This window comes from Harpia harpyja, chromosome 12, assembly GCF_026419915.1.
Source record: "Harpia harpyja isolate bHarHar1 chromosome 12, bHarHar1 primary haplotype, whole genome shotgun sequence".
Taxonomy (NCBI): domain Eukaryota; kingdom Metazoa; phylum Chordata; class Aves; order Accipitriformes; family Accipitridae; genus Harpia; species Harpia harpyja.
In genome coordinates, this window is record NC_068951.1 from 42,400,817 (window position 1) to 42,423,907 (window position 23,091).

At 41.3% G+C, this 23,091-nt stretch overlaps 1 protein-coding gene across 2 annotated transcripts in view; it reads left to right on the forward strand.

Moving 5' to 3' along the window:
* The first annotated feature begins 3,904 nt into the window (after positions 1 to 3,904).
* PPM1L (protein phosphatase, Mg2+/Mn2+ dependent 1L) overlaps positions 3,905 to 23,091 on the forward strand; it is a 103,364-nt gene continuing 84,177 nt past the window's right edge. Inside the window, exon 1 of one of the 2 annotated variants that reach the window (XM_052802915.1) lies at positions 3,905 to 4,343. In XM_052802915.1, coding sequence (XP_052658875.1) covers positions 4,227 to 4,343 — 117 coding nt within the window. In that variant the 5' untranslated portion in view covers positions 3,905 to 4,226. Of the gene's footprint in view, positions 4,344 to 5,884; positions 6,552 to 23,091 lie in introns of those variants that run through there. The other variant, XM_052802914.1, reaches the window with a different exon arrangement.

A 23,091-nucleotide genomic window follows, 5' to 3' on the forward strand; every position in this document is an offset into this window, starting at 1 on the left:
AATTCACCAGCAAATACTTTACAAACATTTCCAAATATATCTTCACTCAGTACTGATACAAAGTTATGCTGCTGTTTAAATGAAAGAATACTTTAGATAGCAGCTTTGGCAGTCAGGATCATCTTGGGCTTTATCTGCCGGGCTTTTCTGGTGATATTTCAGTCATGCTCCAATTCTCAGTGAGTTCATCTCGGAAACTGACAGGGAAAAATGTGTTTTGAATAATTATGATACAGAGGGCCTAACCAGGGAAACCTCAGAATAAATCAGTGAGAATTTCCAAGAGTATGTTATTCCCTTGAGAGGTGGACTCGGAATCAAAATTTTGGGATCGTGCTCCCACCAAGGTCCAAGGCAAAGACTCCCACTGACTTCAGTGGGAACAGAGCTTCAGCTTTTTGTTTGCATTTCATTGTCACTGTCAGTATTATGGTTTCTTCATGAACCTTTTATATATTTGGATCACCTGGTAACTGCTTGACTACCGAGACCAGAATCACATCGTATTCCTATCAGCTTCTTCCCCTCGCACTTCCTTGTGCCAGTTGCAGATTGTCTTTACATCGGCATGTGAGCTCACTGTTAAAAACATATTTTACTTTTTACCTACAATAGCCAAATTTTTCTTGCAATTCTAGAATTGTATTAGTTCAAGGTTCTGTAAGTTGATAGACTCCAGAATTTCCTTCTGAAATACATCCCTGGTTAAATTTTTCCATAAAGTGAGTATTGGCATCTTTTCTTGATTGTGTGTATCACAGGGTAGTTTGGCTCTGATATTAAAAGTAAATAAGAACATGTAAACACTAATAAACAACAGCCCTTAGTTTACTTGGAAATTACATTGATTTTTGTTTTCTTGAAATAATGTTAGCTTCAGGTATAACTTACACCAAATTATATATTTATAATCAGAAATTATATACCCTAACATTATTAAGCCAGGTCTGGGATTTCCATTCTCATGTTATCTGTCTGTATGCTGGTCCCTGCATACATTTCACCTTCCCAATATATCCAGGATGCGCTTCAGCTGCACAGCGATACACTGCTTCTCTGTTGTGGTTTGGTGCACACTGTTCCATAGCAGAATCTTATGTTTAAATAAACATGTTGCTAAAACATGACTCTCCATTTTCCAGAAATATCCCTGCACCCTGTGACTCTCTCTCATTCTCACTAACACTAAGGTCACTTTATGCTGCCAGGAAATAAACGAAAATCAGACTTTACACGTGAAGATGTACTATAATGAGGAATGGGAATTGAGAATCATGGAAAATAGAAAAGAACAATTTGTGTGGAAAATTGCTATTTTCATTCCACACCTGCAAATGTTCCTCTTAAACGGAGATGCAAGATGAGCAAAATTCCTATAATAAGATTTCTCATGGGTTTAACAGGGAGAAGGCAGAATTTACTTGCAATGCTTGGCATTTGCTGCAACAAAAAATCCTGGAAACAATATTAGAAAGTGTTGTTTATATCAACTGAGATCGAAAGAAATGATAAAAATCATTGGCAGAAAAACTAAACTTTATTTACCTGTTATCAAAACTATTGTAGAAAACAGTTTATGATATTGCTATGCTTTTATTCCTCTGGAGAGCTGTGTCTGTCATCCTGAATATTCAAAAATTTGTTTCTTTAAAACATCTGAAAAGAAAAGCACAAGATATTTTACTGCATTGCAGTTTTATTCCTGACATGCAAAAAGCCAGTTTTATAGTTACCATTGGTACTAATTTTTCTATTATGATTTTATATATTAACAGAAGAAAAGGGAGATGATGACTCTGTAGGATTCTGGGAATATCTTGGTATAAGTTTCAGTGTTCTGACCTGCATTGAAAGGACTAACCTGCAGTAAGCTACATTACTGTGCACTTCTGATTTATGCTAATAACACTGTTTGAATCTGACAATCCTGAGAAGACTTTTCAAATGGGCAGCAGAATAATAACAGAAGCATACTGCAAATTTTAGCGTCCCAGAGAATATTATAGAATAGAAATTTTACAGATTTTGGTAGTATTTTTACAAGGAAATTTCCATCAAACTAAATGCTTCATGTTAGTGAAATTATCCAGTAAAGCTGCCCCAGTCAGTATTGTATCTATCTTCACTGTTCATCCCCAGGGTAAAATAACAGTAAATTCAGTTTGCAACTAGAGTAACTGAAACAATTTTTTATTGTTATTATTATTTAAGTTATCCTTGTAAGTATCTTTACAAAATGAAGCTTCTTACAATCAAAAACATTGTTTTTCTATTATAAGCAAGAAATTATAATGCTAACAGTGTTGGTATTGTGCAGACTAGCAAAAAAGGGAGTGCTCTCATCAATATCTTATTCTGTATTTTAATTCTGGGTACCATGAAAATTGTCTACGAATCAAAGTTGTATGTTGCTTTTTTTCTCTTGGACCCAAAATAATTTCCCATTTTTTCCCATACCATGCAACATATACCCAATTCCTGTATATTGTAACACTAAATAGATGATCAATACTTGTTTATATTAGCAGATCATTTGCTTCTGAAGCCAACGCATGAAAACAAATTATGCCTTGATAGCTTCATGCTACGTGTAAGCAGTAGGAGGAGCTGTTGAGCAAGAAATGTTTTTTTTTCCACATGCTCAGCTCATTACATCGTATACAATTATTAAGTTTATTTGTGAAGCTGACTTAGTATGGATTTTCATTCCTTTCACAAATGAACAAAAGTCAGAGTTCCCCCCCCCAACAAAACCAAAAGGAAATCCTTTAATAACAACTGACATGACAAATATTTATGAAATTTTTATTACTGATTTCCAGTGTTTAAAATAATTTGCTTCGATTTTGAAGTCTGTTTCTCCACTGGGGAGATTTGCTAGAGCAAGCAGTGCAGGATTCAGCCATGGAGTGCATAATGAATCCCGTAAGTGGGTTTTTTGGCTCACTATGGATCAGACCACTGGGCTGTCTCAATGTTGTTCTGAATTTTGCACTTAATGGTACAGCTGTGTAGAACTTGTACTTAATACCGGCATTATTAGCATTTAATTAGTGGACAGTTCCATTTCAAGGGCTGAGGATTTACATGGATTACTCTGAGATGGCCCTATCACGATGACAACTGCTACCCCATTGCATCTGTTTAGCAGAGCAAGACTTTGCCTGTACCCTGTTGTTTCATCTGTCTCCCATTCAGAATGGAAAGCTTTAGACACTCTGCAGCTGCAGAGTGTTTCAGATCACATTTTCACAGCCGAGATGCTTTTGGAATCGACTCAAGCTCTCTTGCAGTATAAAATATGTATAATGCAATGGAAGATAGGCAACAATAATCATTTTGCTAATGGACTGCTCCAAGGCATCTGCTCCTGGGGGCATTTAGCACAGAGAGGATCCTGTACTTCTTTCTTTGGAGAAAGTTGTTGGACGGTGTATGGATACCAGGCCTCTGCAACTGAAATGACAATGAGGAGATGCACGCTGGTGGCTGGAAGAGTGATTTGTGCACTCTTTGGCTTGAAACCACTTTATTTCACTTCACAATCCCATAGTCTGAATTGAAATTGCCATCAGCGAAACACAACTTTCATACAAGTCACTGTTCCCTGACAGTACATACACATTTATATTTCATCAAAATGATGATTAAATAAGTAATTAATTAGTTGGCGGTAGTGAGCAGTATTCTCCACATTTTTACTTTTATTTTATCTTTCATTAGAGATAAAGTTAAATAGAATTAAAGGAAGCCATGATACAGTTATTACTAAAAACAAACACAATCATTAGAGAGCAAATTTTGCTTATGGGCCACATACGGATTCCAGCCAGTAGAATGAACAACTCAAAGGGGAGTTGCTGCAGCAGATACAGCAAAAAGCCAGGGAGAAGAAATTAGCTCTCTAAGGGCACAAAGACAAACTGACTGTGCTGAGGGTTCTGTGTTGTAATGCAAGTGTCCCAGGCGTGCTAAGACACAGTTTAGACAGAACAAAACTGAGGCTTTGTTTAAACTGAGAAGTTTTGCTGGAAAAGCTCTATTCACAAAATGGGGACTCAGTCTGACCAAAAAGCTTCAGGCCAGAGGTAGCTACAAAGTTTGTACTAACAAAAATACTGTTTTTGTTGGTGCAACTTATTTCATTCTCTGTTTGTTACGTTTAGCCTGATGTTTCCTAGCAGTACTTGTTAAATTAGCTATTCAGTCAGCATGATAAGCTACAGATGCTGCAAAGTCTGTGTTGTTACTGTATTACCAAACTTACGGGTGCATATTTTGGCCTTTCAGGTAAAGACCCCGCAGCTCAACTCAAGCGGATAGTGACAGACTGGAAGATAAAGGTAAGAGTTTCTTCAGGCCTGAAATGTACAACTTTGGATAGTCCTTTGAAATACTGATAAAGTGTTACGTACTTCTAAGATTTAAAGCAGTATCATTGTTACAACACCTGTCATTAACTTGCCTCCTTCTCAGCGTCGGATGTAAGAATCGGACACAAAAAGGCTTAAATTATTAACTTTGGGTTAACTGGGTTTGGGTTTATGTAATTTACTTAAGCTGATCTTTGAAAAAACTAGCAAAACAATAGTTTACGTAGGTTTATGTGTGACTTCGATGTTACCAAAAGTCCTAAGGAAGTGGGAGCTGCTGGAAGACTTGGAAGGCTCGTATCTGAACACTCAGCCTTGGCTGAAAGGCGGTTTATTGTATTTTTCACTCAAAATTTCAGGCTGGTTTTGTGGTTTGCTAATTCGTTTTCAACACCACTCTTACGTGCTTGACTATTATATCAGCTGTCATACTCTCTGAGGTTGGTTGACGAATTTTGTCAGTTTTCAGACCCGCGGCCTGCCAGCTGGCTGAAAATCACTCCAGCTCATTTGCAGCTCAGGCACTATGCTGAATTGTTTATATTCTAGCAAACTTCTGCTCACACAGTCACAGCTTGTAATTTTCATTGCTTATCAGTTAGCAGAAAAACTACGACTTACAGAAATGGGTCGGAGAAAGGGAGTACACGTTTTGAGTATTGGGGCTTTTCTCCGTTAAAATGCCGTCTAGGCAAATTCTACAATCAGTTTAATGATCATTGAGAAATTCCTGCTGTGGTTCTCCTTCACCTGCGAGCCCCTGAATGTAACCGGAGACCACTTGACAGTCTTGTAAGCCTACCCTCCGGAAGAATGACAGCACCAGTTTGTTTCTCGGTTGCCCAGGGTTTTTAGCAGAAGCAGGGGTGGCGGAGAGGGTCGCCCGGGCCTCTGAAATACGGTCAGCTGCAGCCGAGCGTTTGCTGCCCCGGGACGCCCCGAGCAGAGCCCGGACTCTCTGCAACTGACCGGGCTGCGCCGCTCTTTCCCCGCCGGCCTTCCCCCCCGGCCCGGCCCCGCACCGCCGCCCGCCTCTCCCCGGGCCCAGCTCCGCGGCCCCCCGCCGGACTACGAGCCCCAGAAGCCTTCGCCCCGCCGCCCACCCCTCCCCAACTCCGCGCGAAGGCCGCCGGGGCTTGTAGTCGGGCGGCGGGGGCCGGGCGAGGAGGCGGCGGCGGCGGCGCTCCGCCCCGGGGGAGGGACGGCGCAAGGCGTGGGGGGACACGGGAGACAGGTACCCGCGGGCGGCCCTGCCAGGCACCTCCTCGCTGCGGCCGGCCGCCGGCTCCGCGACGCGAGGCGGCGGGACGAGCTGCGGAGAGCGGCGGAGCGCGGCGGCCTCCCGCGGGGCCCGGAGGCGGAGCAGCGGCCTAGGGGCGCCCGCGGCGGGCTCGGGCTCTGAGGGGGGCCGCGGGGTGGGGGGGGTGCGGCGCCGGCGGAGCCTTCCTCGGCGAACCCGCTCCGCTCCGCTGCTCGCCGCTCCTGGCGGCCCGGCTCGCCCCCCCCCCCCCCCCCCCGCGGGAGGGACGGGGCTCCGCGGGGCCGGGACGCGCCGGTGGCCGCCGCCCGGCAGCGGCGGTGCGCGGAGCGGCCCCCCGAGGCCGGCCGCCGGGAGGAGGGAGCGGCGGGGCGCGGGAGTCGGCGCTGCCCGCCCGCCCGTCCGCCGGCTGCGCCCCAGCGGAGGAGCATGCACTGACTCGCTGCCTCGGCTCAGAGCCATCCCAGCCGCCGGGGTGCGCGTTGCATGGTGTGGGGATACACGGTCTCGATAATAAATGATAGAGGATACAATGACTTTGCTGTCTCTGCTGGGTCGGATCATGCGTTACTTCTTGCTTAGACCGGAGACCCTGTTCTTGCTGTGCATCAGCCTGGCCCTGTGGAGTTATTTCTTCCACACGGATGAGGTGAAAACCATTGTTAAGTCCAGCAGGGATGCGGTGAAGATGGTGAAGGGCAAGGTGGCCGAGATCATGCAGAATGACAGGCTCGGGGGGCTAGACGTGCTGGACGCAGAGTTCTCCAAGACCTGGGAGTTCAAGAGCCACAACGTGGCTGTCTACTCCATCCAAGGCCGGAGGGATCACATGGAGGACAGGTTCGAAGTAATCACTGACCTGGTGAACAAGACTCACCCCTCCATCTTCGGGATATTTGATGGGCATGGAGGAGAGGCAAGTGCTCAGCTGGAAAAAAAACCAAACAAAACACAACAAAAAAAGGGGGGAGGGAGGGTGGGGAAAGATTGTTACAGGGCAAGGAATGGACGTGTTCTCACCCACCAGGTTTGTGCGGTTATCTTGAGACATTGTTTGGCGGGGGGTGGAGGGGGGTCCTTGCTTCTTGGAGGGGGGAGAGGGAGTCTGTCTCTAAATAGGAATTGAGAGATACGCCATTCCCTTTATCTTTCATTACCCCTTCCACGATAGGCGCGGTAGAAGTGTGTTTATACCCCCTCTGTCCTTTACAGTAGTAAAGGTTTAACTGAAGTAAAAGCCGTTGGAGGTGGCTCTTACGTGCGTGGAATAATGATGATGAGCACAAACTCCCTGGAGTCATCTTTTGTTACAGCGAAGTGTGGTGTGATCTGATTTTGGCACAGGGCTGGTCTCCCCCTCCTGTCAGGAGCTGGGCTCATCAGCAGTGCTTAGAGAGGAGTCCTCTTAAAGGCAGGCGTGTGTGCAGCCTCAAAGCTGGTGTGCGTAAAACGTGTCTTCGCAGTAATTCACTCTCAAGTGAGGACCAGCGAGTCACTGAGAATGAGTATCGTGTTTGTGAATTGCAGGTAGTTTTTAAGTGGTTACAACTCTGCTGTCATACTTGCCCCCTCTCTAGTGGAAAGCCAGGAAAACTGTCATTTTGAAACTTTCTGGTGTTTAACCTCGTAACTTTTTTAAGCAGGGTGATTTCCTTTAGGTTGTGCTGTCTAATTAGTTTTACAGCTTGATGGGATACTTCATTTATTACAGATGACAAATGTTGAAACTATAGCTTCCTCTTCATTTAGGGTTGTGGTGCTGCCACGTAGCTTTTTGCATAGCACAAAGCACATGTTTCTTAACTGTGGAAAAGGACAAAGAATTTGTCCTTGTGTGACAAATGAGCTCTAGCAACCGTTACGCTGGGTGTGAGAGAACCTTACGGGTTTGGCTGGGATGATGGAAGCGGGAGAGAAAATGTTGAAGTTTTTCACGAGTGCTGCTGCTGAGGAGGGGTAAGGCAGCAAGAGAGCTTGGGTGTTCTTCCAGCTGCTTTCACAGATCAATGAGTCAGAGTCCTTCCTAGAAAAGCATTGGCAGTGACCAGACACTAATGAAGCACAGGGATGGCAGCTGCTGCCCCTCTAAACCTCTAAATGCTGCCTGAAAAATCCAGGCCTTAGGCACATAATCAAAAAGCTGCTCTTCTGCTGCCTGCACGGTTGTAAAGGGGTCGTCTGTCCTACTGCTGTCTCATGGTGTCTAGTGTTTTGCCCCCTTTAAAATAACGCACATGCTTTGGATGTTGAAAGTTGTCGGCTTCATAAAAAATTCTGGTCGTGGTTGAACCCTGTTTTCCTTTTTATGTCTGATTTCAGTTGGGGCACAGCTGTGCCAACTCTTACTGGTATACTTGTGCCAGTTCACTATTCCTTGCCCTTCGAGGAATACAGGTAGAAATGTGTATGCATCGCAAACTGGTACACATCTTCTCTTGAAGGAGTATTAGCTCTGATCAGTGTATTTGGTACATCTGGCTCTCTAGTTTTCTGAGGCTTTGGACGGAAGGTGCTTGTGCTCTTGTCTTCTGCCTTCTTCCCTTTTGTTTAAACTGACAGTTTTCCTTGTCTGAACTGATCAGCCAAAACAAGTTCGCAGGAATATGTGTCTCATGTTTTTAAACAGCATTCTGAGATTGTTACAGATACAAGTATGATATACACTCTTAGACTTTAGCATTGTGAAAGGGGGATCTTATTTCTTTCTTTAATTTTGTATCATGTATGCATCTTGCCCTACACTTGATTGCAAACTCAGTATATTAAATAATCCAAAACTAACACAGAGAATAGCTAAAAGATAAGAATGTGCCCTAGATACATTTTTTGTTCATTTGTTTTGTTGTGGATCTTGGAATTACATCCGTAAGATATATTAATGATAATACTGGATCTGTGGGAAGTGCATTTTTCTTTTGTATTCTGATTCCTCAGAACTTGCTCTGATTGATTCAGTGGCAAAATATGAGGCTTTTATATGAGGCCTGTCATTTTGAAACGTTTAGCAGATCTTTCTCCAAACCTTACTAAAGTTAATATTTAAAAAATGTGTGTATCTACTCTCTCTTATTTATGTTTCTAATGAAATCCCCAGGTGTTTTTAGTGGCCTTTACTCCTTCAAAAATAAGTGCCTGATCATTGAGGACATAACTAGTTTCTAGCTTCAGGTTTTATGTAAAACTGATCAGAAGAGCATGAACTGTGTGCTGTGCATACAGCAAAAAATAAATCATGAAAAATAGGTTTTAATCTAAGCAGGTTTTGTAGTTTTGAGTAGAAAAGAGGGGAGGGAAAAGAAATAGCAAAAATGAATGCTCTTATTTAATCCATAGTACATAATACTAAATGTCAGGTCTGTATTTGAACTGGTTTTCTGGATGTCTTATTTTATTTTTATTTTTTTAAAAAGATAAATGACTCTGTGGAACACTTTACCTATATATGTAGCAAAGCCTTTGTGAAGATTAAATTTTCTGTATGGCCTCCCATTAAATTTCTTTATGGGTATTTAAAGAACAAAGAACTGCTAATCTCTAGTTACATGTGAAACAAACTGTTCTATATGAGGAAAAATTGTTTTTCCAAACAGACAATACCACAAATGAGATGCTAGATTAATTCTTTCCAGCTATATATAAGGGAGTGTGTCTCCATTAATTACTTCCTGTCATATCATGTTGAAGTGGAAGGATAGAGAAGCATGAGTCAAGTAATATGAATTAATGTGTAGTGCTAATTTATGAAGATTTCTGAGTTTTGCTTAAATATTGCCAATGTTTTGCATAAATTCTATGTTTCTGTTATGTCATTTCCTCTCCCGTGTTACAGTTTTAGCCTGAATAGGTTGGCAGCCATTTACTTAAATTTTGTGGCTGGCTTGATGAGAAAACAATAAGCAAAATAATTATAAATGCTCTGTGTTACAGCTAGGAATTTGGTGTGCTGCTGCTGCAATTAGTTGTTAAAGGCAATAATATTTCAGAGATAAAACTGGATACATGGTGTGTCATGCAGTCTTCCTTTTATAAAAAGTTAGTTTGTTTCTTGAAGATTGAGTAATAATAATAATGCAGAACAGGTAGAGGGCAGAGAAGTAGACTTAGAAAGAATGAAGTTTCTGCCTGTTGTCTCACTGAATGACTTTGGGCAAAGGAGTCTTCAAGGTGATCTAGCTCAGAATCAAAAAAGAAGAGAAGAAAGTATTTGTCTCTTCCCCTCATCAACTTCTTCATAAGGCTTAAACATGGCTTGAGTGGTTTCACACACACCCCTCCCCCTTCCCTTTTTCCTTTATTTAGAAGTTCTGGGGCTGTCTAGAGTGGAAGATTGAGAAGTGGCAAACTACATAAATGATCAAATAACAAACAATAAGCTTGAAAGCTGAGCAAAGGAAAGGGGGGATGCTTAATCAGAATGATTTAACTATTTTAACTAGCGTTTACTGAAAGGTTCCTTTCTCAAATATTTAAGGTTTAAGCACTCAGTTTAATGAGATTTCAGTATTAGACAAGAACAAAGTAGCTCAGCTACCATCTGCAGTTTTATGGTTATGGCTATGTTGCGTATCATTGTTTTTTCCTAACACTGTGAGGCGAAGACTTTAAAAATAATTCTAGTAATAGATAGTACCTTATATGGTGCCTGTGCTTGTTTTCAGTCGTACGCTGATGTGGATAACGATGGTGGGAAATTAAAGCTCAGTAAATGTTTCATAAAAAATGTCTTGCTCTTTTTATTTCTATTAGCCGCCTTAAATAGGAACATGGCAAGGCTTGTTCCTTATGATCTGTAGGTGTGGATAAGAGCATTTTGCATGATATAATTGGTTTTTAGAGTTGCTGATATAGTGTTGCAGTATGTGGAATACACCTTTTTATGTTTATCCATAGTGCAGGGAAAGATTGGGGACCTTAAATGTGAAAGGAGAGAGGGAATTTGCTCTATAAATGGCTAATGTTTGTAACCACATATGGAATCACATAAGGGTTTGTGTGTCACAGGACCTTGAAATCAGTAGCACGAACTGTTGGCAGAAGTCTCTGGTTACTGATTAACTTACAAAGTCAAAAACAAAAAAAAAGGGAAAGGTCAAAAGATAATGGTGAGAGTCCTTACTAGTGTTGTCTGAGACTATGGAAACGTGAATGCTGAGGTAAGGCCTGGAGAAGAGGGCACTGTGCCAGCTGTGTTTAAATGAGCCTGCTGTGCATTTAAAATACAGGTACTTGAAAGCATGATTAATTCCTCCCCGATTCATTGGGGTGAACTTGCTGTCATCTTCAGGCCCGCCACAACAAACAAGTTGCCACGAGGTTAGGTTGGGAAGGGAACTTCTGAAATGCTGCATACCGTGGTAACAGCTCGTGTGCCTGTTCATCTTTAATGAATATGAGATGACTTAGTCCTGAGTGCAGGCGAAGGGGTAAACTACCGTAAATTTACCAAACGTGAGGATATGGGCAGAGCAGCTGTAAATCATTCTGTCAGAAGAGGACACAGTGTCTGTACACTTGTGTTCATACCACTTAATGTGATTTTTAACCCCTTTACAAACTGATGACCTGAACTCACCTGGGTGTAGGTTGTGCTATGATGATGAGCATCTTTTCAGGCATTGATGAGGGAAATTTATTCCACTTAATTGGAGATGGTAGCAGACAGTTGGAAGATAATGGTTGCCTTCTACCAAATATGAACTAATGAGCTAATATTTTTATTTTGGTGATCTTTGGCTTTTTTTCTTTTTTTCTTTGTTTCTGAACCGAATAGCAGAAGGTGTTTATGCTGTGTTGAAAGAAGAGAAGGCTAACAATTTTGGTTTTTTTTCTAAATTTATTCAGATCTGCTAATTCTAATTCAAAACCTGTTCCTCTGCTATTTAAGCAAACTTAGTGATGAAAATTCATCTGTCGTACTTTTGAGGAAAGGCCTTTAAGGATTAATGGCTTGAGATTTTATAAAATATAAGAATAAATCAAACAACAGCTTTGAGTTTTTATGGGTCTTATAGCCTAGTTGTAAGGTGAAGTCTTTTGAGGCTTTGCAGTTTTTAAAAAGAAACTGCTGGGATGGTTTTCCTTTTATAGTAATTTCTTTCAGTTTCTAATCTAGAATCCTCTGCAAAGTGCCTAAATGTTTGAATAAATATTTACATAGGTGAGGTCATGTTGATACGCAAGTCTCAAATCTGCTTATAAATTCCAAACAAGTGGCCTAAAATATAAGCCCAAACGATATATAGGGACATTTCTGTCATTTTGTTTAGTTTATCTAAGTTTTGATTCTTGGATATCATGCTACAGGGTTATGATTTTCACCCTACAAAACCATGCTTATTTGATTTTTAGGTCTACACTATATGCTTATTTGCTGTACAAAACTGTGACTTAAAATTGATTAAAATGGGGTAAAAATATGTAATCGGAAGTAGGAACTCTTATCGCTGCCATTCACAGCTGTATCATTGGATGTAGAATTGAGTCTTTTTCAATTTTTATAAAAATCAAAAAGTCAATTAATTTTAAATGTAGTCTGCCAACTTAGCTTGGATTGGTGCTTCCATGTTTGGCCACACAGGCAGCCAACTGATTGCCACTGGTTTAATTAAATCAATTTTGATTCTTCGATGCTTTCAGATTATGAAAGTCATTTCAGTTTCTCCGTGAACTTGAGTAACTCTGACTACTACATAGGAAGTGTTTGTGTGCATGCTCTTGCTGTGTGGTTGATGCTCAGCAGCTTATCCATCACTGTAGATGGGGAGGATATTTCACAGCTACCAAACCAGAATGTTCAGACCACAGTTGTCAGAGTGCCTGACGCTTTTTAACTTGATACCCTGCGCTAGCACTGCTGGGGCCACGTCCTTAGATACATAAGCAATCTCTAAAGACAGATCAAGCCTCAGAAATGAGCAACTTCTTAAATAGCTTAAAAATGTGCTGATTTGTGCTACTGATACTGCTTACCACACACCATAGGCGATGGTGAAGACTTGTTAGCTAGTCCTGCTTAACCTAGTGTCCAACCTGGACAATAATAAACAAATTTAAATACAGTTTTGGGGCAGGAGGATTTTGATCAATTTTGTTCTGCAGGCCAGGAACTTGGACCTTTTGTGTTTAACAGTGTGAAAGAAAGAAAATTCTGATTCTTCTGTCATGTGGGGTTAGTTAAAACAGCAGATTGTTCTAGCACTGTCTTGAGTGTCATGCTTTCAGTAGCTCTTTTGGACCAGTATTTCTCCTTCCTCCCTGTTGTTAGAGAACCGAATGTTTATGGTGTAAATAGTTCCTTAAAACTGAGTATGGGCTTCTGGCAGTTTCACTTTTTAAACCATCTCCTGGCATATGGATGCTTTGTTTTGCTGTTGTCTAGTTTTTGCTGCAATTCTCTACAGCGGTCTTGGCCCTGTAGGAAGGCCCCGTACTAGTTGCTGGGTTCCCATGCACTGGATCTGGCACGTCTGAATTTTCCCTTGCTCTCAGGACTCTTCAGCCCTGTCCCTCTTCATCTGGCCCATCTAGCGTGCTTCCTCAGCAAATAGGTATTGGCTTTACAGAAGAAACTACAGGCAGTGCCGCACCTTTCCCCCACCCCCAGGAGCCTTTGAACATGCTGATCTCTTTGGAAATGGTCATGTGTGAGATTGGCCAAGTTTTGTGACCCAGAAATGCAGTCCAAAGGTATCTGGCACTAATTTTTTGGGGGTCTCGAGGTTCAGGGCTTGCTCTTCACTTTAAGCACAGCTTAGATACTGATAGATCTGGAAAAAAGGAACAAAATGCTTATATACTCCTCCTGTAGTGCCCTTTGGTTTGGATCTATGCCCTTGAAAGGAGAGTTCCCAAAACTAGTTTAAGGGCAGCAGCTGCTATAATTATGCACAGAAAGTCATACGCCTCTAGCTCCACTTCTTCACCGTAGTGTTTGTTAAAACCTTAAAGTTTAAGCGAACTCACCCACCCTTTGGACCCTACTGCCATCCTCCCTACTCTGTGGCCCCACAAGGCAAGCCTCCTCACTCATGCACCCATGTCCCCTGCTGTCCAGGCAATTTTGTGACCATGCTTTTATACCTGAGCATCCCATGAACCTTACGCCTTCATCCATTCAGGGGATGCTCTACCTCAACAAGCTGCGCTCATTTGCCCACGCCAGCCCTTGGGTCTTTGCACCGGCTAGGTCCTTGCGTGTGCTGGGACCCGAGCAGACCCAGGAGGAGCTGTGCAGCGGCGCTGGGGTGCTCAGCCTGCATCTCGGGCAGGATGCCAAAGGCAAGCAGTAATGTGAGCTGCTGCTGCTCATACCGTGTGGCACATCCGTGCTGATTAAAATGATCTGCATGTTCCTAGCGGGGTGTGTGCGTGCGTGCCCCAGTTTGAAAACCTTTGTAACAATTTTGGGAATGTATGCCCTGTGCCACTGCCTTCCAAAATAGGGAGTAGGTATGAGTGAGGCTCTTTTTCTTTAAAACAGCTTTTATAACTATCAGTTCCTTGAGCTGCTGACTTCCTAGTCATGTTCATGTTGTCATCAGTGTTCACCAGTGGTGACTCTGTTACTAGATACTAGTCTAGCTGGACAGACCAGTTTCTCTGGCTCATGGCCAGCCCAAGAGATCTTCCATGTAAAAGAAGATCATGAAGATTTAATGACCCTTTGTCTTTATTAGCCCTGTAGCCTTTCAGTTCACCCTGAAGGTAATAAGACAAAAAAGACAACAGATAAGGCAAGTCCAAAAGGAAGTTTCCATCCTGACAAAGATGTACATACAGACAGCTTGTGATCTCCTGGCCACTGTAAGTTGTATGCAGAATCAGTAGTTGAACAAGTTGGAGAATTTCTTTGGGGCTGTTTGTGTGCTCTTACTCCTGTTGTTTAGCTAGTGTTAAACACTTCACCTAGTGTTTTTATTAAAGCAGTTTAAAACCTACTGCCAAATGTAGAGATTTCATTTGAAAGCATCATAACTTTAAAAGAATGTAAATTTCATTGCCGTTTACAAGAAAAAAGGTTTGCAGATGCCAGAATACTAATAAATAGTTGAGTCAGGGTAAGTTGGGGAGACTGGTGAGAGTGTGTGAATTGTAGTTTAAATAACTGCCCATTTATGCCATAAGGCCTGATATTTAAATGGCAAAGCTGTTCCTGATCTGGTAAAAGTGAACTATCTTGATCACATTCAAGAAATAAAAAGAGCAGAAAGTACTTGTTAAGACTAGGTTTTCAGGTCTAGAGTAATTTGCAGGCCATAAAATAATCTGGATGGAAAAAAATCTACCTTTCTTTCTACTCTTATAGAAAAGTAATTGCAGAAAAGTAGCCGTCAGGTGGTTACATATGGCACTGAGCTGGGACAGGGGCTCAGGCTCCCGGGAGAGCAGGGTCCAAGTTGTCGTGTGGTAAGCAAAGCAGACAAGGGGAGAGGAAGAAGCATCGTTCTTTCGGTTGGGTGCCATAACGAACTCCTGAGAGCTGCGTGGCAGCACAGAGTACCAGTCCTACTGCTGCTGATACAAATTGATTATGATGCTGAAACATTGCTGGCTCTCATCATCTCCGACCTTGTCTGATTCACAGCTGTGTGAGCAGCTGACATCTCCAGCCAGACAATCAAAGTACGTGTTTTAACTGCTAAACCACAATGCAATTATCCATAGCACGTCATGTCGACAAACCTCAAAGCTCCCCTGGAGAAATGAACATTTATTTGCATTTACTTTCAGCGCTAAAAATGTTATCCCTTGCAAATTTTCTCATTGTCATAAATGTTGAAAAGGCTTATTTTTTTTCAAAATCCCCTTCGGGGGTAAACATTTGATTTTATTAAGTTCTGTTATAATATCTGAAAGTGTCATACAGTACTGCTTTCAATCAATATGCTTTTTAGTGTAATAAATCTCTTTACTATTTCATTCTCTACCAGATAGAAAACTGCTGGAGGGCATGAAACATTTCTTCTCATAAGTGAAAGTGCGTGGCCCATAATATAGTTCTCTGGTGTGCCACGGCTCACTTGCATTTCTTTAAACTTGCATTTTAAATGGGAACATGATTTATTTGCAGGTAGTCTACGCACCAGAGAATTGCCTAAACATTCCCTGAAATGTATGTTTCCTCTAAACACACACGGAAGCTGAGATATTGAAATACCTGATTGTGATCAGCATTAAATAAAAAGTCTATCCAAAGCTGTGTGCTTCAGGAATGGAAACTTAGTGTCGGAGTAGGAGGAAGGGGAGGACAAAACATGCTTGTCTCCTTAGTTTTCTTAATGTTTATACCCTGTGAGCTTTCATCTACTTTCTTGCATTTGAGTGCGAATGTTTTTTTTTCTAATTTTTCTAGCCTTTTTTTTAATTATTACTTAGGTCTTTTTAGAGATGTATAGGGCACTATGTAGGACATAGAAAGTGCTTTTAATGTTTTTTTTAATCTGAAATATATGCTGTGTGGTTACAGTGGGTTTATTTCTGCTGAGAAGCAGGGAAGTTGGACAAGAGTCTGGATGATCCCACTGAACAAAGCTAGTGTATTCATTAGACGTTTACTCCTGATCATCCTAAGTTTGGCCCTTTATTGGTATGGAAGAAAAGGGAAGTCACACAGGGAGAAGTAGGAAAATAACTACAGAGTAGATAAAAACAGTCTGTAACTCACAAGGAGGAGAGAAGCAGCAACTCTGGGAAGGAGACAGTTTCATTTCCCTGAAGTGGCATTAACTGGGAGAGGCCAAACTGACTGAAGTCATACGTAGGACTAGAGTACACATAGATGGTTGTGTTATAACTCGTGTTCTCCTATAATCGAGATTAAACAAGATTTTGTTGTGCAAGGCCTGTGATAATGATCACCTGATACTGGGATCATGATGCTCAGCACACCTGATCACAGCTGCTGATGTGAGGACTAAGCCCACTTGTCTATGGGCAGGATGCTGCTGGGATTCCCATTGGAGAGTGGTGAAGGTGAGTGGCCTTGCACTCTGTGCTTGGAGATGCAGTTAACTAAACCATGACAAGGAAACTAAGTTTTTACTAACTGCCTGAAAAAAAGCAGTTGCTACCTTTTCTGGCCATGCAATTGAAAGCATCCAATGTTCTTCCTGGAATAACAAGGCACAGGGACTCCAGTGCAGGAAGGGGGTGAGGGAGACAAGAAGTGGAGCTTGGGACTTGAAGACAAGAATGTGAGTAGAGGAGAAAAGGGAGAATAGTGTGTGGTTTTTGCATCGTAGCTTGCCTTAATTTTAGATTGCTGTAAGACTGGTCATATTTAATAATAAACTGTCTTAGCAAGATCATCAGGCAGCCATAGGAAGACTGCTATCAGTTTCAATGTACCATTGTTTATATACTGCCTGAGATCCAAAACCCAAGAGATGTATGTGTAAGGGTTATTTCTGTGGTTTAGAATGAATACTGTTTTATCTCTCTCTGTGCATGTTTGAGAGAAACAGAGAGCATGAGTGTGCATTTTGGCAGCGTTTCTTTATGGCTCTTGAAAGAGCACTAACAGTTTTGTAACTCTGGATGCTCTGAAAACTAAACTTTGCCCTCTTTGTTTCTACTGAGGGTCACTGGTTTGCTGGCACGTTTTGACAGTCCTTATTGCTCAGGACTTAGAGAACAAAATGTAGGACCAGCTGCCTGTTTCGTAGTGCCAATTGGCATCGACATGTCAGAGGAGAGCTCCAAGCAGCCCCTCTTCTTGCTTGTGTTTCATGCATAAATAGTAATGTGAGGTGCTGCATTAATTTACAAAGAGATGGGTATGACAGACTTTTTCATTTTGCAAAATGTTTTATGCTTTCATGCCTTACGACTACTATTACAGTAGTGGTTTTGGAAGGCAAAGTAGAGTGATTGAATTCTCTGTGGATGAATGTTGCATAAAAGATTTGTAATCTTTGGCAATTAGAAAATTGTTGCTGAGGTTAATGGTGATATTATTTTTAACTTTGAGGGCAGGAGCAATCTCCTGCCTCCAGGATGGAATTATTTCAATCAGTGCTTTAAATAAGCACTTTCTGTGATAGTTTAAATTGACAAACACTTAAATCAACCTGAATTCTTTTTTTGCTTTAGTATTTATTTTAGCAATGATGTATCCTGATATACCAATTCACATTATTTTTATTTTGTATTGTTTCTGAAAAGGAGAATGGTATTTACTATCAGTTTTTTCTCTGGTGAGGTTGGTTTTTTTTTTTCCCCCTCTGTGTGTGTGGATATTGTAACTGTAAATAAAAGCAGAACAAAAAACTAAATAAGAGGCCAAATAATGCAGCTACATTTGTTAGAAGTTATTGAATGATTTGCATCTACAACTAATTGTATGCAACATTTTAAGCCCCTGGAGGGTGAATTGATTTGAGACATACTTCTGGGAATCTTAAGGTTGATTTTGTAGTGGAGGTCCTCTTATCAAGCATCTTTTCCTGAGACCTGAACTCGGTGGCCGGACTGTCCATGATAAGGTCAGGTACCGACTCCCCAGGCTCCAGTTATAACTTGAATTAGAGCAGGACAGACAAGAATTGGAGGTAATTCTACCTGATCAAGCTAACCTACCACCTTTTCAAAGAGAATGATGATAAGATAGTCAATAATTTCAAAAATCCCTGCATTTTTTTCTGCTTAGGAGAACGTATTATCCTGTAAGGTATTCTTTGCTAGAGTATTGGTGTCCTCATCTAAATCTGCTCAGAGGCTGTGTCCTAGAAGCTCTGTCCTAGTGGCTCTGGTAGGAGGTGGTACCTTGATATTACCCATTCAGTAACTCTTATTTCTCTTCAACCTTCAGAGGTAAGTATGTACTGTTTCTAATCTATTATTTTAATTAGTTATTTTATTAAGGTGATAGATTACATTCTCAGGCTTTGAGGTATACATTTTGCTAATAGTTTTGTTTTTAAATAAGGTAATTTTTTTAAAAAAGCAACTTTTATCTAACTTACCTGCTTCCTTGTACAGACCAGTGCTGGTCTGCCTGGTACTGTCATATAGCAGCTCAAGACAGTAGCTGCATACTAGTTTGTTGCAGGTCTGCATATGATGACTAGAAAAATACTCAGAGTAAATTAGAGTATCTCTTGGGATGTGTGGGTTTTGCACTCTACACTTTTAAGTTGCATGAGTTGGAGTTTGTATATTCTGAAGTGTTAATGTAAACTTTCAAGACTGGCAATTGAGGTAGCTGCTTCTAATAATCTGTAAACAACATTATGATGCCATGGCAGAAGAGCCAAAAGAAAGTGTATCCAGCTGCATATTGGAATTAGTTGTTTCAAACGTAGGTTTTAAAAGCTTTTTTGGCATGTGGGTTGTGCATCTCTTATTAAGCAAAAACCTGACTGTGAAGGAAGATGAAAATCATGTTGATGAATAATAAGAAAGGCCGTAACCTCAAACCTATTATAGTGAAGAAAGATATTTTTACTGGAATGTTTTGTTGCTGAGTTTCCCAGTACTCCCAATTGATAGGAGAGCTAAATACAGTTTCAGTGACAAACACTGTTTGAGATTTTTTTTTTTTTACATACAAATTGAAAACTTAGCATTTTGTCTGTCACAGTGGCTTTAAGTTGATCTCACTGTGCTTCTGATTCAAAGTATTTCAAAAGTGTGTCACGAAAACATATTATACCTCTGTGAACAGGTGTTTTCAGATCATTTTACAGGCTTAAATTTCTGCTTGTGTTACTTGGCTGATCTGATACAAGTCAGTAACACAACTGAAAATAGAACTTTATAGTTGTTCTCTCCCAGGTGCAACTGCTCCTTTTTTTTCTCTCCGTCAGACACCAACATTGATAACTGTGTGCCTTCCATTATTTAATGTAACACCATCACCTGCCTGCTGGGTCTTGCAGTCTTCGGTTTCTTTTCTTGATGTGGTTATCGAGAAAGTAATGGCACCTAAGACCCAGCAGCATCAATGCTTATTTCACATTGGTATCGTGGTACTTAGTGGTCGTCTTTCATGCCAAAATAATGTTACTGACGTGTCTCTGTCACTGTGAGAAACCCTGATTTGAACCTGGGGCAAGTGCTGTGCTACTGTTCGTCATATTTTAAATTAATTCTTTCAGCATTTTGTTGTGAAAGAGAATTTTTGGTTTAAAAAGTGATCTGAATAGCAAGGCATGAGTGCAAGAAAATGGCCAGCTGTTGGACATAGCTGGTCACTGACCAGCTCTGTTGGGCATGGCAAGGGTGAGGAGCACAGCTGGTTTCTTGTTAAGTGAACTCCCAATCCCAGTGGCTGATTTGATAGCTGAAACTCACTGCGAATGTCACGAGCTCATCACGTGCATGACCTGTGGGTCTGGTACTTCATCAGTCATTTCTGGAGCTGGAGGGGGTCTGCCTGGCAGTTTCAGGATACCCAAGCACATAACCAATTAACTGAATTAACCCCCAGAGCTTCCAGCCCTTCTCTGTGTAGGGTGAGAAGCTGAACATAATCTCTGTGCTCACCTGCTTCTCTGAAAGTGGGACTTGGTGTTCCCTTTCTTTGCCAACAAGAGTCTTTCCATGTAGGGAGCTAATGGCAAGACTTGAAAACTTGGCATAATTTGTACTCTCTTGAGCAACATAAAGGAGAGTCACTGCAAGCAATCTATTGCTTGCAATTTAACTGCTGCAGGTGTTGCAGCGTGGGTTCCTGAGGCAGTACTGTATTTCTTCTCTCTAATTTTCTGGTGTTGAGAGTTAAATAAATGCCCTGGAAGACTAAAATCTTCTGGAAGCTGCTGCTTTTGATCCAGGAGATGCTTCTAAGAGGTTGGGAATGTGAACACAGCAGCAATGTGGAGGCTGGAAGTGAATATGGGTAGTGTTTTCTGATTTAAATAAGGAAAGAAAAGTTAAATTAGGGAACATAGGAGTTCTTATTCTTTTCATGAAAATGCCCCAGAAGATCTAGTTAAGTGTTGTTGGGTTTGACTTTCAAACGTTAATAAACGTTTAAGACCGCCTGATCTTTCTTGAATTCAAATGCTGTATCGCATGAAAATTGCCCTTAGCAGTGAGGGGCATTTCAAGGTGAAGAAGGATGAGTTGGGAACAATAAAAGGAAATTAAATGAATTAAAATGGGGGCGGGGTGTCCGTGTTCTTACCGTGCCTCTGTATAGCCACATGAGGAGAGGAAATCAAATGAACCAAACGAAGAAAGTGCACTTATACCCTACATGAACAGGGATCTTGCTATTGCCTAAAGCTTATAGCTTAAACAACTCTGCACCACTGGAAAGAACCTACAGGCATTCTTTTCGTGCAGTAAGAATTAGTGAGATACTGAAGAAAAAAAAAAAAAAGAGATGATGAGTGCTCAAAAGGAGCAAATATGTAAATATTTTGTAGGGAGAAGTAATTAGTGGTAGGAATGAGCTAATGCCCAGGTCCTGAGCTGCCAGAGAATAGAGATTCCCCAATAAACAGTTTCAAAATGCATCACCAGTGCCTTCTCTACTTCAATTGTTCATCCATAATACCCAAGAACTTATTCAAATGTCAGAGTTCGAGAGCCTGTCATGAAACTGTCTTTATAGAAGAAAAGGAGTCAAAACACTCCAGGCAAGCTTTTTTTACTAATGTATCTCTGCAGATGCCTGTGTCCTGGGGAGCACAGTTCCCATCGATGTACTTCAGGAGTTTGTGCGAGTACCAATTTGCATTTGGATTTTGAGAGCTCTGTCCCCGGATTCATGCGGGCATACACAGGTGCAGAGATGCCTGGAGGGAACTCCAGCAGTGGTGTAGCACTGGCAGCTCTCAGTAAGTGCTCTGCAGTTTCTCCTGTAACTCTATAGCTATGGTGCTCTAGGTTGATAAATTAGAGAAGGATCCGGGCTGCTTTAGGAGTTATCAGTGTTCCCTGTGCTTCAGTAGGAGGCCAATGTTGCCTTGACCTGCCCCTGTTCTGTGACCTTTCTATTTCAAATGTGATAATTTTCAGTATTTGAGACTGTTTGAACCACTTGGAATTAGTAAACATGTTAATGATCTCTTATTTGCATGAACTTGAAAAGAGCAGAGCTATTTTAAATTACAGCTGAATTCCAAAGGGACCAAAGTAAGGATGGGCTTAACTGCCTGGTGCATACCTCACATACCTGTCAGGAGCCTGGTGACTGTGGGGCATGTACCTGAAAGGGGAGGCATAAGTGCAGGCTTTCTTATCCCTGTCTTCGTCTTTCATTAGCAGAATTTATAGCGTTATGGGACACTATTTACAGCATAAGAAGAGCTTGACTTCTTAATTTGTCAAAGAATAGAAACTGAAGATCTCACCAGTCCAAAGTGAGATTTGAGGGAAAGTTTAAAAAATAGAAGTGAAACAAGCCAAGTCTTTTCCCTTCCTTTATATAGAAAAACAAAATCAATTCATTTGTTTCTTGATTCATTCTGGTAAAGATAAGAATATCTGTTTCAGCTTGAAAACAAAGGTTGAAACAAGGATCAAGAGGGACCCATGTACTGAATTGACTTATGGAGGTTGGCTTTGTTGTGCACTTGTGTATGTGTGTAATAATCATGGGCACCACTGTTCCTGCAGCTGGATAGCTCTTTCTTCAGGACCTTCTAATGAAAACAAAAACCGTCACCAGCCCAGACAGAAGCAGTGACAACATGAAAATATCTGTGTGTGTGGACAGCTGTAAAGAGAAGTTTCTGAGTTTTCTTAGGTATTCATCAACCTTTTTTGTTTCCAGTTGCGTTGTTTCCAAAGCTCTTGATAGAAGAGCTATTTGTTGTTTGGGACAAAAGTGAAAAAGGGAAGATGGCTACTCTGTGAGCAAGATGCACAGGCTCTTAATGTATTTCTTTGCATTTCATAACATCAGGTATTCCCATGCTGGATTGAGAGGTGATATAAGAGTACAATTGCAGTCTTGGGTATCGGTATCTCTCTTGTAATTGCAGTGCACCTTGATAATGTACTTCAAGATTTGCAGAGAGCCAGCTCCTGCTTTGCCTTGTGAGTTCTTAATCGGGGAAAAAACAGCAGGTTGTACAGAAGCCTGAGGCTATAATGGATTTAACGCTCGTTTTAAATGTTTCTTAAGGAGAGGACAAATATTGCAATAGAATGCACAATTGTATGTGACTGTGGCATGTGCAAGCTTGTTTGAACTAGTTTGAGTACTGTGACTTGAGTAGCTGTTGCAGCACTCTTTGAGACTGAATAAAGATGCGTAAAGTTAGCCTGTGTGGGTGTCCACCTTACAACAGCCACATGCTAGCAATATGCAAAGAAGCTGTTTAAAATTAGCATTTCAGCACAGTAGTATAGATTATCTTCAGTATAAATGCATCTTCTGCTGTCTCCATCTAACCTACTTAATTTGTCTTCACTTTTCCCAGCAAAAAAGTTGAAATGTTTAACTGCTTAAACGAAATATTTGTTAGCTATTGCAGGAGTTGATACTTGGTATTTGTGCGTGAAACC